The following is an 18,179-nucleotide window of genomic DNA, read 5'->3' on the forward strand; positions in this document are numbered from 1 at the left end:
CCCTGGTCCAGGCTCAGTATCCTTGGGAGGAAGAGCCCAGCCAAGCTTTGTGCAGCCGGCATTGGGAAAGCCTGTGCTGAGCTCACCCTCGCCTTAAAACGGCTTTTACCTGCACAGCATAGACTAACCTAACAACGCTAAGGCTGTTGTCTCCCCTCATAAATTAAACATCCATGGAGGCAGCTCAGAAGCACAGCAGAGGGGCCATTCCCCATGGGCAGCTCCCAGGGCCAGAAGGGTTTGCTCTCAGCCCCAGGCATGTTACTTCTCCGGCAGAGGTGCAACCTGATGACTAAGGAGCTAAACATCTACTGAAAGTGGATAAAACTTTCCAAAGGACAGGAAGGCAGGGTGGTGCTGTATGACACTTTACATATGGCCAACAAAGCATACATAGAATCATAGACTGGTTTGGGTTGGAAGGGCCCTTTAAAGATCATCTAGGCCAACCCCCCTGCAACGAGCAGGGACATCTTTCACTAGATCACGTTGCTCAAAGCCCTGTCCAGCCTGACCTCGACCACTTCCAATGATGAGGCATCCACAACTTCTCTGGACAATCTGTTCCAGTGTCTCACTGGACATAACCTTCATCGTAATAACCCTCATCATAAAAAGAATTTATTCCATATATCCAATCTAAATCTACCATTCTTTAGTTTAAAACTGTTGCCCCTTGTCCTATCACCACAGACCCTGGTAAAAAGTCTCTCCTTCTTTCTTATAAGCCCCCTTGAAGTACTGAAAGGCTGCAATAAGGTCTCCCTGGAGCCACAACTCCAACTCTCTCAGCCTGTCTTCATAGGAGAGGTGCTCCAGCCCTCTGATCATCTTCATGGCCCTCCTCTGGACCTGCTCCAACAGGTCCACGTCCTTCTTGTGCTGGGGACCACAAAGCTGGGCACAGTACTCCAGGTGGGGTCTCACCAGAGCAGAGTAGAGGGGCAGAATCACCTCCCTCGACCTGCTGGTCATGCTTCTTTTGATGTAGCCCAGGATACAGTTGGCCTTCTGGGCTGTGAGCGCACATTGCTGGCATATGTTCAATTTCTTGTCCATCAGTATCTCTAAGTCCTTCTCTGCAGGGCTGCTCTCAATCCATTCTCTGCTCAGCCTGTACGGATATTGGGGACTGCCCTGACCCATGTGCAGGACCTTGCACTTGGCCTTGCTGAACTTCATGAGGTTCACACGGGTCTACCTCTCAAGCCTGTCAAGGTCTCTCTGGATGACATCCCATCCCTCAGGCAAATCAACTGCACCACTCAGCTTGGTGTCATCTGCAAACTTGCTGAGGGTGCACTCAACCCCACTATGTCACTGATGAAGATATTAAATAGTATTGGTCCCAGTAATGACCCTTGAGGGACACCACTCATTACTGATTTCCACTTGGACACTGAGCCATTGACTGTAACTCTTTGGACATGGCCATCCAGCCAAGTCCTTATCCATCTAACAGTCCATCCATCAAACCCATATTTTTCCAATTTAGAGGCAAGGATGTTGTGGGGGACCATATCAAAGGCCTCACAGAAGTCTAGCCAGATGACATCCATAGCTCTTTCCTTATCCACTGATGCAGTCACTCCATCGTAGAAGGCCACTAAAGTAGTCAGGCTTGATTTGCCCTTGGTGAAGCCATGTTGGTTGTCCCTAATCACCTCTCTGTTTTCCATATGTTTTGACATAGCTCCCAGGAATAACATTGCAAAGTTTTATCTGTCATGGCTGGTGAAGGTTCTGCCCGTGCTGGCCCCACTCATCCATCCCTGTGCCCACATGGCGCACACCACAGCAGAAATGTGACAGTATGGAGAAACAGGAAAAAGGAAACTGCAGCAGCTATGCAAAAACACCCCTCACCGAACGCCACACTAGCTGGAGTCAAAAAACATCCCGCTCTGCCAGAGGAGAGGATGCTACCGCAGCTCTTTCCTCTGTGCTGACTGCAGTGATTTGCTGTGGTGCTCGACATGGCCTGGAATGATGGGGGGGCATTCCAACAGGGAATGCATCATTTTAATTCAGGATGTTAGGCTGCCTTGCTCTCTTGCATTTGTCATCAGAAAGGAAAGGAGCATTCACCCCCACCCCCAAGCTGACTTTCTGGCTGGTGTATCTGCACTGTAGCCTTCAGATGGTGCTCAGCAAAGCCCAGGGCTGCAAAAAGAAGCAGTCACGACTCCCCCTGAAATCTCCTTAAAGCGGTGTGCACAACGTAGCCCCAGAGCTTCCGGACACTGGCACTGGGTTAAAATGCTGCTCCCTGCTCACCTGCCTTTGGAGTTTACTCCCTCTCCAGCCTCACCACTTCTGCCTGCTGCTAGGACCTCACAGCAGGATGCCCTGGGGGGCCACACTGACCTGGAGGGCTCATTTTACCTTCCTGAGACCAAAACCACGTCTCCTAGCAGTACCTGGTGATCTGAGGCCATGCGAGCCAGTGAGCCCAGCGAGCCCTGTGCCGAGTTGCTCGGCAAATCACAAGGACAGCCCACCATGAGCACAGCTCTCACACCATCTCCACAGTGCCCCTTTCTTTTGGTGCCCCAGTGTGTAAATCCCAACAAGGGACCCCATGCCCGTCGTGGGACTGGAATATTTTTTTGCTCGAAAATCTGAACAATAAAGAACATCATGAGCAGTGGAGCAACAGATGTCATGATGCAAAAGATGCTCCACAAGCATGTGCAAACACAGCCAAGCACGCGGCACCTCCTCAGTGCTGCTGACAGCCAGTCTGCACTTGCGCGTTTTACCACAGTGATTAATTGAGCTAAGTGTGAGTTTGCTTGTCTTTACCAAAATAAAGGCCACAGCTGATTTTATGCAAGTAAAAGCCCAGCTGTCTGGACACAGTTATATCACTACAAAGACACAGATTTGCAACAGGTACAGATTTTCTCACTTCTTTATGGGAATAGCTTAGTGTAATATAATTAAATTGATCTCTGAATCTAAACCAGTGGAGATATAGCAATTTTTCTTTTTCATAATGAAGTAGTACATTCTTTGGTCGTAGATACACCCTTTAAACACTTGCAGGAACTCCTGACACTGTACTTTTAGGAAATCGCAACCTCCCATCAATTTGACCTTTTCACATGCACTTTGGTCTGTCTAGCTTTACACTACAGAGGGAGGAAAGCTCCCCGGGATCTCCATTTTCTTGAACTACAAACCACTTGTTGAGCTGCTAAAGATTTACACCCTGTAGCAGCAGCAGGCACCAGATTCTCAATAGCCAGGGCCACAGGAGAGACTCTCCAAAGCGTTTTCCAGCTTGGAAACTAAACCAGCAAAATCAACATTACATCCCTTGAAGCGTGTCTGTTCAACATAATGAATACATTTCTGACTTTCCTTTGACTCGCTTAATCTGTCCCAATTTCATTCTGATTAAGCCTACTGCAAAATCGCCAAGTGTGTCCTGGTTTCGGCAGGGATAGAGTTAATTTCCTTTCTAGTAGCTGGTACAGTGTTTTGGATTTAGGATGAGAACAAAGTTGATAACACACCGGTGTTTTAGTTGTTGCTAGGTAATGCTTACACTAGCCAAGGACTTTTCAGCTTCCCATGCTCTACTGACTGAGGAGGCTGGAGGTGCACAAGAAGCTGGGAGGGGGCACAGCCAAACTGGCCAAAGGGACATTCCATACCATGTGACGTCATGCTCAGTACATAAACTGGGAAAAGCTGGCCGGGGGGGCCGGCTGCTCGGGGACTGGCTGGGCATCGGTCAGCGGGTGGTGAGCAATTGTGCTGTGCATCACTTGTTTTGTGTATTATTATTATTATTATCATATTATTATTATCATTTTATTTCAATTATTAAACTGTTTTTATCTCAACCCACGAGTCTTTCTAACTTGTGCTCTTCCAATTCTCTCTCCCATCCCACCGGGTGGGGGGGAGTGAGCGAGCGGCTGCGTGGTGCTTAATTGCTGACTGAGATTAAACCACGACAAAGTGTATATGCAATAAAATCAACAGAGCGATTCATACTAACAAATCAACATTTGTAGAAATAGGAGAGTTATAACATCAGCTTAGTTCACATCCAACCACTCACATAAAGCTCCAAAGAAATGAAGCAATCAGGATTATCCTGAACCCCTTCGGACTTAGTAAAGAATGACATTCTCAAAATGCTTCTACTGTATTTTAAATGTTGATCTTACTCTGCATTAAAGCAGGTTAAAATCTTCCAGTCAAACACGTTTTCATCGAAAATCGTCCTTAAAAGCATGAAACTGTTTTAACATTATGAGTTTTGGGTATCTCTGCAACACTGCAGCTACGTTTCTATTGAAAACATATTTTTTTGTTGACATTTTTGTAGAAGTAGGGCTCCTATTTCTCCCTATTCTAAAAGCTGGTTTCCTTAGTTTTTTCTTTTTTTCTTCTTTGCATTGCATTGCAGAAGTATATGGGAGCTTTTCAAGGGCTACCATGCTAGGGTCACCAGACTGCACTCTCTCTTTTAAGTGATGTATAGCTTGTGATATATGTAATACCTTGCTATATATAGCTTGCAATACAGTGTCTTCAGCAAAATACTTGACCATGGACCTCACTTTCATGAGAAACTCCTCAGAATTCAGCAAGGCCACTCAAGCCCCCAAATTTCGGCATGGTCTTAATACATCTCTTATACTGGAACCCCTGGAAGGAAGAATGACCAACATAGAGGAATTCTGGGGGGAATTTGTAGCTGTATGTAGGAATAAGAAACCCTGAAAGGACAATTAATGATGAAGTCCACTTGCTGCTGACCACCAGGAAATCGTAAATATAGAATAGCTATTGCTCAATAAAGCAGGGCAGTATAAGGAAGTAATGAAATGAAAATGCCTGTAAATGTTCTGGAAAGGAAAGTTCACCACTACCCTGCTACAGGTACAATGCAGCTCTCCTCTATGTAGGGATGAAGGGTGGCCAGTGGAGGAAGGACTTTGTTTCCAACATACCATGGCATTTACAGTCATAATTAAAATGCCTTCCTCTAACCTATTTAGCTCATCTTTCTCTGAATGCTCTGCCTTCCTTTGCCTCTAGGGCAGACTGGCCTACTTCATCTCTCAAAGACTCTCCCAAGGAACTTCATCTCACAACCTCACACATCTACTGTGGATGCTCCAGCTGAGTCAGCAAAGAGAAAGAAGCGTTTCTGGGGTGCAGATCTTTGAAGCTGCCTTAGGCTTTTACCTTACAATAAGAGTAAAAGTGCATGAAAGGTGCTTATTCCTGCCCACTGACCAGGAGCCTTGAGTCTGGATACTAACCTCAGACCCAGATGTCTACCTGACTTCAGCTATGATTTCTGCAGTTATGAAGCAGACTTCAAATGCTATTCTTTGTAGCTGTGAATAACATAGAGGAATCAGTGTTGTCACCATGGGGGAAAAAGACAGGATCCTGGGAAAGTCAGTAAGCCCAGTCTAATGCTCATGGTGTAAGGAAACACAGTTATAGACCCATCATTAAATGCTGATACAGCAGAAATGGGAGAAGACTTTCCATAGCCAAGACGTAGCCCTCATGGTATCCTCTGGTTTATGCAATCAGCAACAGTTGCAGCACCTTGTAAAGACAAAGGTTTATTTCAAAAACCATTTTGCGGACTTGGAATCACATCTCTAGAATTCACTATTTTGTTAGTGAAGCTTATTAGTGCTAGAAAGACTTGGCCTGGCCTCTTCAGGGGTGATTACATCAAGATTTGTAGGGCAAAATTATCATCTGAAAAGACACACACTGTATTAAACATGTCCTCCGTAGTTAAGAGAGGGACAGGATATCTTATTTCTTCATAGGGATCCACACCCAGAATAAATACTCCTTCTAAAGCCCAGCTGATTTTCAGCAAAGGAAAAGGTGCCTTCCTCAACCTCTGCACTCCTAGAGGAACCAACCGGAATAATAACACAGAAGGGTAAGGAGAAATGACATGGGCATCACCCAAGCTGTGGGTATGGCTTAATTTCCCTTCCATTTATTTTAATGAAAGGCAGATTAGACCGGAAGGAGAGGATACGAAGCTCTTCTGCAGGGCTGCCAGCATCCATGTCAGCTGGAAGCGCAGCCTCTGACCCACGCTCGCGCTTGGGCTATCCTCGCAGAGAAATGCCAGCAGAAGTCAGCTTGGGCGTGACATCCCTTGGCTTGGCCACGCTGCCAGCACGCCCGCCTGCCTGGGGTGTCTTGGGGAGGAAAAGGAGCTCCTTGTAGTCCCCTCAGCGGCCACAGACATATGGCTGAATGAGTAAATTTCAACAGGTTGTCTGAAAACAGTGGTAATGTGGGGGGGGTTAATACACAAATAACCAGAGAAGCTACAGACTATTCTGGCAGTTAAATATAGGCTTCTACATCCAGGCAGGGTGGAATTTTATGAGGCACATAAAAAACTGGGATATCTTTAAAAACAGCCCAGATTTATTTTTCAGTTGCATGCTGTTTTTTAAAATGCATGGATTAAATCAGAATTAAAAGGTGCCTACATGATTGACTTCTGCATGTAGCCACGAATGAAGTCTCCTCAACAAGCAGTGGTGTTTCCAGTTCAAGGCTTCATTTGCATCATACACACTTTTTATTAACGGTGCAGAGAAAGAAATCATTCTGGATAAAAGACACCAGGATCTGACAAGGGCCACTGGGAGCAATGAAGGGGATTCATTGCACTGGGTGATCTGGATCACTGCTTAAGCAGGGCACGGAGAAACAATATGGACTTGAGCAGATCCAAGTTCATCCACCCAGGAATAAATACAGCAAACTACATTAAAAGGGTGGGAAATCCTATCCTGGGCTGTGACTACCCTCACATGCCTGACCGGATAACAAGGTGGATGGGGAGCTCCCAGGGTGCCAACATCTGAAACAGCAAGTATTAATGAGCTACATAAACGAGGAACATTGAGTCGCGTTGCAGAGGTGATATTTTATCTGATTAGCCTCTGGTTCAGCTGGTACTGCAACGGTGTCCAGGTTGGCTTTCTGCAGTGAAAACAGGGGTTTTGACAACAGTGAAATAATTATGGGGCTCCAGGCTCCATCTGTTAAACACATTAAAGGACAGACAGCACAGGGCTCGTCACTGTATCTGACAAAGATATTGCAAAATCCCAACTGGTAACTAGAAAATACTGGCTAAAACTAAGATGCAGATCTGCGCCAGAGATGGCAATTAGCTAGTGGAACAAATCTGTAAAGGCTGTGATGGGTTCTCCAGACAGTGTTATAATCACCAGGACTGAATGTTTCACAAACTGGTGTTAATTCACAGCGTTGTGCAAAACACTAAATTAGATTATTTCCAAGCCCTTTTACCTGACAAGCTATGGCTCTCTGAACATGCACCTAAGGAAAGTTAGCAAAGACACCATTCAGGAATAGCTGCATATCTAGGAAAGGAAAGGTTTTCTAAAGATTATTACACTTGGCCAACTTAAAGCATTCAGAAGTCATGAGTCAGGGCCCCAAGCATCATGCAACTGGCTTAAAAATACTGATATTTTAGAACAGGAACAAATATCGGTTCCTTTTTATTTGCCTTCTGGTTTTTTGGCCTTTTAAGCTTCAGGGTTCAAGCTCTGCTCTGCAACTGTGATGTCCATAAAGCAGAGGTCACTAAGTCTAATTTATATAAATGCTGATATTACTGCAGCATCATATGACTCTAGGAGGTCTTCAGGACAACACCAAATATCTTGAGATTTACAGTAAAGTTGTGAGATTTCACCACGGTGATTATAAAGGCAATGTTCCCTTTAAAACCAGCCACGTGCAAAAAAAAAAAAGCCAAACCAAAAAAGCAAGTTAAGCAGCAGCTGCAGCTATCCCATCTCCTTCAACAGCTCCCTGCCAGCATTTGTGGGTTTCCAGCCACATTTCCCTCATCACAGAAAGACTGGAGGGGAGTGGGGGATCGGTGACCCTACAGGTCTTTTCTATCCCACCCACCATCTGTGGGTGCTTCCTCTGGACCGATGCAGCTCTGTGCTTCTCTCCTCTGTTTTCTGGAAGGCAGAAGCCTTTTGAACAGTCCATGTCCAGAGGATGCCAGGATGGATGGGCGGGGGAACAGATATAGCCAGGACAGAGGGAAGGAGATGCTGGGATCTATGAGATTCCCATCTGACCATGGGAAAAGCTCTATTTCCATTAGCTTCTTTCCCAGGCCCTCCTGACGAGATGAAAGCTGGAATTTCTCACCTCGCTTGCTCCTCTAACAGAAAAAACAGCCTCTCCAAACCCTTCTCTTCCATTAACCTTATGAAACCAGGTTGTCCCCTACCTCAATCTCTCTTATCAAGCTCCTCCATCCCAGATGGCTGGCTGGGAGCCTCCCCAGAGCCCAGGTAAGGGAGGAAGCGGTGAGCAAGAGCAGAGGCACAGGAAGGTTTGTGCTTGGGAGCAACCCAGCAGTGTAACACAGCCCCTGGCTCTCCTCCAGCAATGCTCAGGGGCTGCCGCCCAGACAAGTCCTCCAGCAGAGATGGGGCTGACTTCCCCGGACAGGTAACCTGCCTTAACCCTCTCCATAGAGAGGAATATTTGGGGCAGAGGCCATTTTGTGAAATTGCATTTTAACCATGCTCATTCCGGACCTGGGCAAGCCCATCCTGTGACGCAGCCCGAGATACGTGCGGGGATGCACCGGAGCAGAGCTACTGCAGACAGAGAAATGGCAAGTGATGAGCACACTGGGATTACTGCCACTTCCTAAAGGCTTTTGTCACCCAAATCTTCCCAGATAACAGGGCCTTAAGGGGATCCTGCAGTCCATGGGGCCAGTTATAAGCTGGGATATGGCACAGGAGAAGAAACCAAACCAGTTCATACCAATTAAGAACAAGTCTGGGTAATGCCAACAGTGAATATTTCACTGCGCCCAAGCAAAGTGAAAGGTTGACATTCCTGTATCACAAAATATCACAGAAAAAAGCCTGAGATGAGGATGAAGACCACTGCTTGCTGACATCTCCTGTGCAGCCAAATGTCCCCCAAGCTGCTGGCGCTGTGCAAAGCAATGACACAAGATACAGTCTGCAAGTGAGCAACTGTCCTGCTAGTGCTAATTACCACCTAAAATGTAGTCAGCAGGAACACGTAGGCAGGAAACATCCCTCAAAATCCAGGCACCGTGTGAAAGGAGCTAAGAAGGACCTGAAAATCCCTGTCTGCACACCAGGACCCAGAACTGCCTTAGAGAAAGCACAAGAGAGACCATACACCTTAGACCAAAGCTAGCTTTCATGAAACACCCCCCAGCTATGCCAATCTCCTACCCGATCCCTGGAAACGCGTGCTCGAGTAGCCAGCAGGAATATATGCAGACTGAGAGGTATTCAGGCCCTTGCTGAGCTGCAAGAAAGACACCACCCAAGATTTTTTAATAAGTCTGCACCGCAGCGGCTCTGCTCTGCCACGCTGCCAGTCCTCTGCTGCACAACACATCCCCCCGGTGCCCCTAAACCTGCCAGGAAGGACATTTCTCCACCGTCATGCAAAGAAAACAGCACACAGGGGTAGGAGACATCCCCTCTGCAGTGTGATTTGGCAGTTAAACCATGCTGCCTTACCAGGAATGAGCAGTAAGCACCATCATGAGCCAGGGGGTTTCTCCCCACAACTGCTGGGGTGATCCAGCAGCACCTTGGGATAAGGCTGTGGGCTGGCCTGCGCTGTCAGTGTGGAAAGCTGCACTGAAATCAAGGGGTTTCTCAGCATTAACCTTGCTGATCAGGCACCTGGACAAGGTTTTGAAACTGGTCCCAAAGGGCTTCCCACTTGACACCAATGCCATTCCTGGTTAGCTGCAGCAGTGCATGCAGCGCTCAGGTCCACTCGCTTACACGGACTCAGCACAACAGACTCTGTGGGTATTGAATCAGTATTTTCTAAGAGTAATAAAAAAACCCAAACCAGTTCCTTTTCTGTGGGGATGAATCTGCTTGGTGCCGGAGATGTTTGTTAGCACCGCAAATGGCTGCGGCAGAGCATGGCCCCAGCTCGAGCCTGTTGCCCTCAAGTTTGTATAGCTGTTTCTTAGCATAAACAGAGATTTTCGCTGAGCTCTTAAAAATATCATCTCGCTCTGAAAAAAATTGCACAAACTCTGCACAGTGGTAGGCTGGTAATCAAAACACATGTGTAGCTGGAGGAAGGCCAGCGGCACTCAGCGCGGGCCCTCCGCTTGTCACAACTGCCTTGCAACATTCATGAAAGCCACGCTCCAAGTTCCTCCCCATCTTGACACGAAACCTGTCACTTTTGCAAACACAGGAAGGCAGAGCATTCACCCCCTGATTTCATGCCTTACAAATTTCAGAAAGGAAGAGCCGGGTCAGCTGCGCCATCTTTTCACTGTGCCTGCGCTGTGGCAAAATAAGTGCAGGCAAGTTAAGTCGACGCCGACAAAACCTCTGGGGATTTTGGGGTCAGAAAAGTCCTAATGAGGCAACATACAACACGAAAACCACCCACAATCACACCAGACAACACCAGCCTTCCAAATCCGGCAAAATACTGTCTGAACAGTCAAAGAGACAGGGATGAGACAGAGAAACACTTGTATTTAGGTACAGCAAGGAAAAGGGAGCCCTTAACGCATGGGCTCGCCTCTGAAGGCAGCAAAACTGCCTGGGCGCTAGGCAGGACCCGCGCTGCTCGCAGGGATCAGCTCGCAATGAGTAAACACCCCGGATTATTTTTAATGTGCTTGGAATAAACCCATGCTCGTGGGGAGGCCCGGCACCGTGAAAGCCCCACGTGAGCTCTGTTGGGAAGATTTAAGTAGGGCATAAGCGGTGTATATGCTTTGTATAGCCCTCTTGGAGATGCAGGTGCCTCCACCAGCTGTCCCGTGCAGGCCCGGCCGCGGGGGTGTGATGTCCCCACCACGTGCCTGAGGCTGAAGCTCACAGGGGCCACGTCTACACGAGGCCCAAGCCCCGCAGAAGCCGGCTCCTCCAGCGAGGGCAGGATCAGGCCCCTCCGCCAGACCCACCCCCCCCTTGACGGTCATTACCTGCTGACCCCGTACTCTGGGGGCGGCTGGTAGCGGACGAGGGCCACCTCTGCCCGGGCGGGCTGGGGGGCGGCGTAGGAGGCCTTGAGGACATCCTGCGCTGGCTGCTCGCTGTAGAAGAGCCCGTGCTCCTGCGCCTTGCTGACGGGGGCCACTGCCTTGCCTTTGTAGGGGTACTCAGGTGGCGGGCCCCGCGGGTCTGTGGCCTTGCCGGACGGTGGGGCCGCCTTGAAGCCCTTCCCGCCCCCCGGGGCCGGGGGATGCTGCTTGGCCCCGTTCCTCTCCAGCGAGAGCTGCATGATCCTCTCGCTCAGCGAGCGGACGTGACCCTGCTTCAGCTCCTTCAGCGCCTCGTCCTTATGCGCCTGCCCGCTGTTGGCCCGGTTCACCGTCGGCCTCCCCTCTGTCCTGGACTTCTGGCCGGATGCACCATAAAAACCCGGCGCGGCGGCAGTGGCTGGCGGCTGGCCTCGGAAAAACTGAGACTGCGCCTTGGCCTCCTCGTAGGTGGGGAGCTCCTCGGTGCCGTGTGGGGGCTGCGGGGCCCGGGGCTGCTTCTCCATCGCAGCACTGTCCCCCTGGTGCTCCTGCCCCTGCGGTTCCTGCCGCCCCGATGGCTGGACCATTGGCGGCTCTTCGGGCGTGAGGTTTTCTGCGGAAGAGAGAGTGCTGGCAGTGCTGTTGGAGGGGCCGGCGCTGCCCGTCGCCTGGTGCTGTATGGCCAGCAGGTTCATGTTCTCGCTGGGGTTGCCATACCTCAGCCGCTCCTGGATCAGGCGCTGCAGGACGGTGCCGGCTGCCACCTCCTCCGCCCCTCGCATCTCTGCCTCTGGGACCCGGCGGAAGCTGGGTGGGCGCAGGGTGCAGAGGGCCTCCTCGGCTGGGCAGGGAAAGAGAGAGGCGGCCATTAGCTCTGCTGCCCAGGAGGTCTGATTCCCCCCCCCTTTTTTTCCCTCTTACACCCCACGGCTGTGACCCCGTGCCCAGAATGCACCCCTGGGGCAGTGCCCTGCCAGGGTACCCCTGGGAGCAGAGGGGACATGGCTGGAAGCCACCAAAGGAGGCAGGGCACCACTCCCTGCTCGTCCCCCCATGCCAGCTTATCCCTAATTCTGTTTCCAGTGGCCCCTAAAAACATACTCCCATCCTCTCCCTGCCCTCCCCTCCATAATACTCCGTGCGTCCCATACCCATGGCTCTGAACCCCGTCCCGAGTCAACAGAGGGACAGGCGATATCACAGGGAAATTCGGTCTTTTCTAAGATTAGAATAGAATAGAATAGGACAGGACTATTTCAGTTGGAAGGGACCTACAATGATCATCTAGTCCAACTGCCTGACCAATTCAGGGCTGACCAAAAGTTAAAGCATGTTATTAAGGGCATTGTCCAAATGCCTCTCAAACACTGACAGGCTTGGGGCATCGACCACCTCTCTAGGAAGCCTGTTCTAGTGTTTGACCACCCCCCCGGAGATGCCTTGCATGGCTTACAGAGGCAGCCTGCATGGCAATACTAAACGAGATGCTACATTTTTAATGGCCAAAGTCAGATGAGTCAAATCCCCTCCAAAGTGCACTGCCTGCCACGACAAAATATAATACAGAACGTGTCGCAGAAAAACTGTGAAACGACACTGAAAATAAAAGGGTCCTAAAAGTGCCATTAAAGAACAGTCTGTGCTCTGGCATCTTCCCCTAAAACTGCAATTTCCCTTCTGGCCAATAACGGTATTTCTAAGAGAGTCAATACTAACTTTAGTAATTTTGCTGGGTGAGTATAAGGAAGGCATTATGGTCATAGATGTAATGCCAGCATCTTAAAAAGAGCACAGACAGCTCAGCTACACAATCCTAACACAGGCTAATGAAGTAATTCAGAGGCAATGGTACCATTTTTGCACCACATACACAGTGGAGCTTGCCTGGAGCTAAGCATCTAATAGCATATAACCACGGCTGGGTGGCTGGGATCCCTCCCTCCTGGGAGATGTCTGTCTGAATAGTGTCTGAGCCCGGAGGGGTGGCTCCTGAAAGACCCCGGTGTGAACAAAAGTGAGAATAAGCCCGCAGCTCTGGACAGAGCTCTCCCATGTCCCTAGGCAAGAAGGAGGTGCCATTTTGAGTTCAGTTTTCTGAGGTCATTCTTGGCAACTTTCTCCCTCTTTCCTGCTGTTTCCAATTCTCAGAGGAGTTCGTCAGAAGTACTTACATTTGTTTTTTGGCATTTGAAAGTAGTTAAAAGGCAAACTTTCTCTTGAGGTCTGGTATTTCCCTGAGGTTTCATCAGTTACTGTACATGCTGTGGGATAACTTATATACAACCCGGATGCCAGAGGGGAAGAAAAGCCTTCGACTCTTAACTATGGGAATAGGTCATTTCCACTAACATTTCTGTGGCAAAGCCTTAAAGATGATTGTGGGGCTCGAGGGAGAGAGAAGATTCCCAGGCTGTTTCACTCCACGCCTGCTCTATGAGATACACCTCTCCTGCTTTCCCTGAGACAACGTTATCTGCCTACCAGCCTGACTCACTGGGGTTGCAGCCTGGCCACCAGCTTTCAGAGGGTCTGTCAGCTCCCTGGAACACTGTTTGAGCCAACAAGATGCACAGACACACACATCTCCATCTACCTGGCTGTTGCACAGACAAGTATCCATCTACTTTATATGCCCCTGCAGCTACAGCAACCTCTTACTGCTTTATTTGTGTTATCACAGCGCACAGAAGCTTCACCATACTGGACTTTTTTGCAGATGTGCAATAAAACCTCCCTAACGTACCAGAAAGCTCACAGTGTAGGTTGTTAGACTATGCCTGAGATAAGCCTGTGGAAAGTGGAAAAAGCCAATGCTACATTGTCAAGGCAGCTCTTTATCATACACCACAAGGATTTTCACCCCTGTACTAGATATCTGTTAGCATCCTTATATCTAGGAGATGTACTTTAACTGCCTATTGTTGAGGTCCAAAAGGATCGACCACAGTGTGCCTTCCACAGGGTACCTGCGGTCCTGCTCCATCAGCAAAAAGCTATGGACCTTGGTCCAGCTGTGCAGTGAAGAGCAGCCATGTCCTGAAGGACAAGCAGAAACGTTGCATCCTCCACAAGCACAGGTGACAAATGATGGTGGGTTTAACAGTCAAGTCAAAGGTAACTCCCCTTTGACTCTACCGAGGATGAGAAGCTGGCCTTCAACTCCGTAAGTATTATTTGTAAATGGTCTAAACTGTTCAATTTATGCTTCAGGAAAAACCTGGAAGTAAATGCGGTGGGTTCGTATGGAAGCATGGCCACCCACTTACCAGCTTTTTCTTTGGCACTGATTGCTTCAGCTGCTAGCGGAGAAACTTCATGCCTGCCAGCAAATAACTGGTGATCCTGGTAAAGAAAGCCAGTGTCCTCCAGTACCTGGACTGGGCTGGTAGGCTTGTAACAAACAGATGTGGAGCCTGCAAGAAAGAAGAAAGGGTTGTCAGTAAATAAACCACTTGAATGACAAAATACAAAGCCATGACTTATGACAGAAGTCCAAAATGTTTTCTTGAGCGTGGTTAGGTACCTGAGAAGCCCTGCTGAGGCCACTGAGCCAACCACCTCTGCTGTCCTCACCACCCAAATAACACCATTAGCTCTGAGGAACAAGAGGCAGCCACCAAGTCATGTTCCTTGCACCAATCCAGCCTGGCCTTTGAGGTCCCCAGACCAGATACAAAGCAAGGCTGGCACAGCCCGGCTTCTAAGAGCTGACAGTGACAAACTCACAAATCAAGGCACGGCCCTGGGACATGAAGCCAACAGAGCCAGAGTAAAAGTGAAAGAGGGAGTGGGTAAAAAGAAGGAAAGAAGGATAGGTGAGGACCCAGCCACACATTCAATAGGGCTGAAGTCTGGGAAAGGCTTTGCAACAAAATCCGCTCACGAATAATAGTTCAGCAACACAGAAAATTGCTGAAACATAAAATACAGACAACACTATCAAGGCAGATAGTTTGTAAATCACTTTGTCCAGATGTTCTTAATACCGTAAGAAGACGATGTAGCTGGAGAGCCACAGGAATGTGTCCGGCATACCAACTGCACAGGAGCCGCATGCCTGAACTCCGGTGTCCCACAGACATCGATGGCTGGACTAGTCCCCCAGCCCCTTTCACAATCAGTGAGCAGGAACAAGCTCTCCTGGCAAGCAACAAGGCTCATCCTAAATCTGCTCTCAGGCATGGCTTTCTCCAGCAGTGCTTGTTTTAACAAGCTTATACAAAATGCATCACAGCAGTGTTAAGACAGGAATGACATTGGCATGACCCCACAATTCAAGAAAGACCCAGACAGACTGGAGAGGGTCCAAATGAGGGCCACAAAGATGATCAAAGGGCTGCAGAACCTGCCCTATGAGGAAAGGCTGAAGGAGTTAGGTCTTTTCTCCCTGGAGAAGGGAAGGCTTGGGGGGGACCTCATCACAGTGTTCCAGTACTTAAAGGGCGGCTACAAAGAGGACAGAGGCTCGCTCTTCACAAGGTGCCACACGGAGAAGACAAGGGGTAATGGGTACAAGTTGCACTAAGAGAGGTTCTATCTTGAAATAAGAAAGAAATTTTTTACAGTGAGAACCATTATTCACTGGAACAACCTCCTCAGTGACATGGTAGAGTCCTCATCACTGGAGGTTTTCCAGATGCGATTGGACAGGGTGCTAGATAATCTCATCTAGGCTCCCCTTCCCATGGAAGGTTGGACCAGATATCTTTTGAGATCCCTTCCAACCTGGGCTGTTCTATGATTTTCCGCTTCCTACTTATTTTTTCTGAGCACTACCTCATTTTTGTAAAGAGAAGGCTCTTTGAGGTTCAAACCTTGGAGGTGAGTGTCTCCTGGCCCTGAGTACCCTGGTGCAGCGGGGACACGGCAGAATTGCTCTCCATTTACACCACCCATTGCCAGACATTTTAGACTAAGGGACGGCCATCGACCTCTAGCACCGGCCACTGCCAAGGGACGTGCTCGGGCAGGAGGTGGAGGGCTCGCAGTGGCACCGGCAGGGCATCCATCCGTCCCATCAGAGCATCTGTCCATCCCAGTGGGGCAGGAAGCCCATGAGCACAGAGAGCCACAGCACCCTGCTCTGCAGGAAAAAAACATCGGCCACAGATGACCTGGACTTATTAATCCTGACTGCTTGGTTTGTGCTCGGCTAACTGCATGCTCACTGGCATATATCACATGGAGAGGTTGCCTTGCTCTCCTCCTTACGTACAGGTCATAGCTAACCCCATGCCCCTGCATGGAGCAGGGCAGAAGGAGGGTAGTGGACGGTATGATCCAGTCCATCTTCTCTACAGGCATGAAGATACTATTTTCTTTTGTGCCCAGAGGAGAGGAAATAGGCATTTCTGTGAAATGTTAATGAATTCATCACTTTACCATTTATATTATGCATGAACGTGTATGGCAGTTATCTATATTTAGAGAGCAAGAGGGAAAGATTGCTCACTTGAGTAGATCTAAGCCGAATATGTTTGTGAAAATGAGCATGGTAGACTGGTCTGGAATTTGTGCTGATGCTGATACAGACCCAAGAAAAATCTCAAGAACCCTAATTTCCAACATTATTACCCTATTCTGGTACAGAATAATATTAAAGGCACCCTTCACTGCTCCTACACACACACAGTCCTGCCTTGGAATCAGGAATTCTGTGTGAAACAAGAAAGTTTTGAGCCCGGGCTTGTTTTATGAATAAGAAGTGGATTGGGGTGAAACAAAGAAAATCCACACACCCAAGGAAGACAAGCGGTTTCAAGCATTAAAGGTAACCTGAACAACCAGCAACTACCAGCTTGGCCTCACCATTCACCAAACAGAATTTAAAGGAAAAACTGTTACTAAAACTGTACACTCGCCTTCTGTGTTTTGAGTCTGTAGGCACCCTTGGGTCATGTTTTCAAATTTTCCAAGATACAAAATGGAGAATAAAGACCTGGTTTTTCTGTGATAAGAGCAGAAATTCTTACCTAACCACTTGTCTTTGGGGGCTGGGGCTGTGGCCAAGCAATATTGTACTATAATCACAAGGACTGGTAAACGCTGGCATCTGTCAAACTGCTCGGTCTCCCATCTCTGTTATATCGGAGTTGAAACCAAGTAGCTCTGACCCAGGCAGAAACCACTGCACTTTGCTGTACCCATGTTGATGTTTTATCATCATAAAATGATGTAATGATGTTTTATGATGTTAAAAATGATGTAACAATGTTTTATGTTCATTCACGGTAGGTTTTAATAAAATGTCAGCTGTAACTGGCACAGAAAGCCAGTTTATGTGTAAAACAGATAGCAGTTGCTGAAAGATCAGTGCTTGGCGCGTGGCCACCATCCAGATCACGGGCAATAACACAGCACTTGAAAGCTTAGTGAAGCCTCACAAGCCTTTTGGAGCAAGGCACAAGCCTTTTTTTCTTTCCCCCCTTGCTATTATTGGAACCTCCCAAATCCCAGCTCCCCTCTCCGGAGGGAAAGGTTTTGCTACACCCAGCTCTGCAGGGGTGCAAGGCACCCTTCCGATGCTCGGGCACCTGCTCCTTCCCCACACCTGCCCATTCTTCTATGATGCTCGCCAAAAAAAGCAATTTCCATCCCTAAAACTGAATCCTGGTGCCAGAGCAGCGGTGCCCAGGGTCCGCAGGTAAACAGCCAGTTGAGGGCAACCTAGGATGGAGACCATCACCCCTCCAAGGACATGTCCCCGGGGAAGGGCTTTCTACCCACATCCAGCCCAAACATCCTAAGTCATAAACCATGGTTGCTGCCACTGCCAAGAAGAGCTGAACCCATCACCTCTGTAGGTGCCTGCGGGCAGCTGCCGGCTGTGACGTGCCCCCTCCTCTCCCCCTCTCAAAGCCAGCCCAGCCCCCTCGGCCCCAGCATGCTAGGATACAGCCCAATCCATAGACGTCACCTCTTCAATTGCCATATATCTGGTGTCTCTTATAGCCAACTCTGTAAGGCATTCCTGGCCCGGTTCAGTCCTTGCTGAATTGGGCAGCTGCTCCAGGCCTTCATTTCTGCATTTCTGCCGACTCTCCCACATCTAAGTGATTGCCTGACACCAATTCATTTGTTTTCAAGATAAACATGCATT

At 48.7% G+C, this 18,179-nt stretch overlaps 1 protein-coding gene across 9 annotated transcripts in view; it reads right to left on the reverse strand.

The window, feature by feature from the left end:
* Positions 1-18,179, reverse strand: part of AMOTL1 (angiomotin like 1) — an 89,526-nt gene that overhangs the window by 34,459 nt on the left and 36,888 nt on the right. For 8 of the 9 annotated variants that reach the window (XM_076328273.1, XM_076328270.1, XM_076328274.1 and 5 more), the window contains 2 exons: positions 14,347-14,493; positions 11,042-11,921 (listed from right to left, as the gene is read on the reverse strand). In XM_076328273.1, coding sequence (XP_076184388.1) covers positions 11,042-11,921; positions 14,347-14,493 — 1,027 coding nt within the window. Of the gene's footprint in view, positions 1-11,041; positions 11,922-14,346; positions 14,494-18,179 lie in introns of those variants that run through there. The other variant, XM_076328277.1, reaches the window with a different exon arrangement.

Source organism: Aptenodytes patagonicus, chromosome 1 (genome assembly GCF_965638725.1).
Source record: "Aptenodytes patagonicus chromosome 1, bAptPat1.pri.cur, whole genome shotgun sequence".
Lineage (NCBI taxonomy): Eukaryota > Metazoa > Chordata > Aves > Sphenisciformes > Spheniscidae > Aptenodytes > Aptenodytes patagonicus.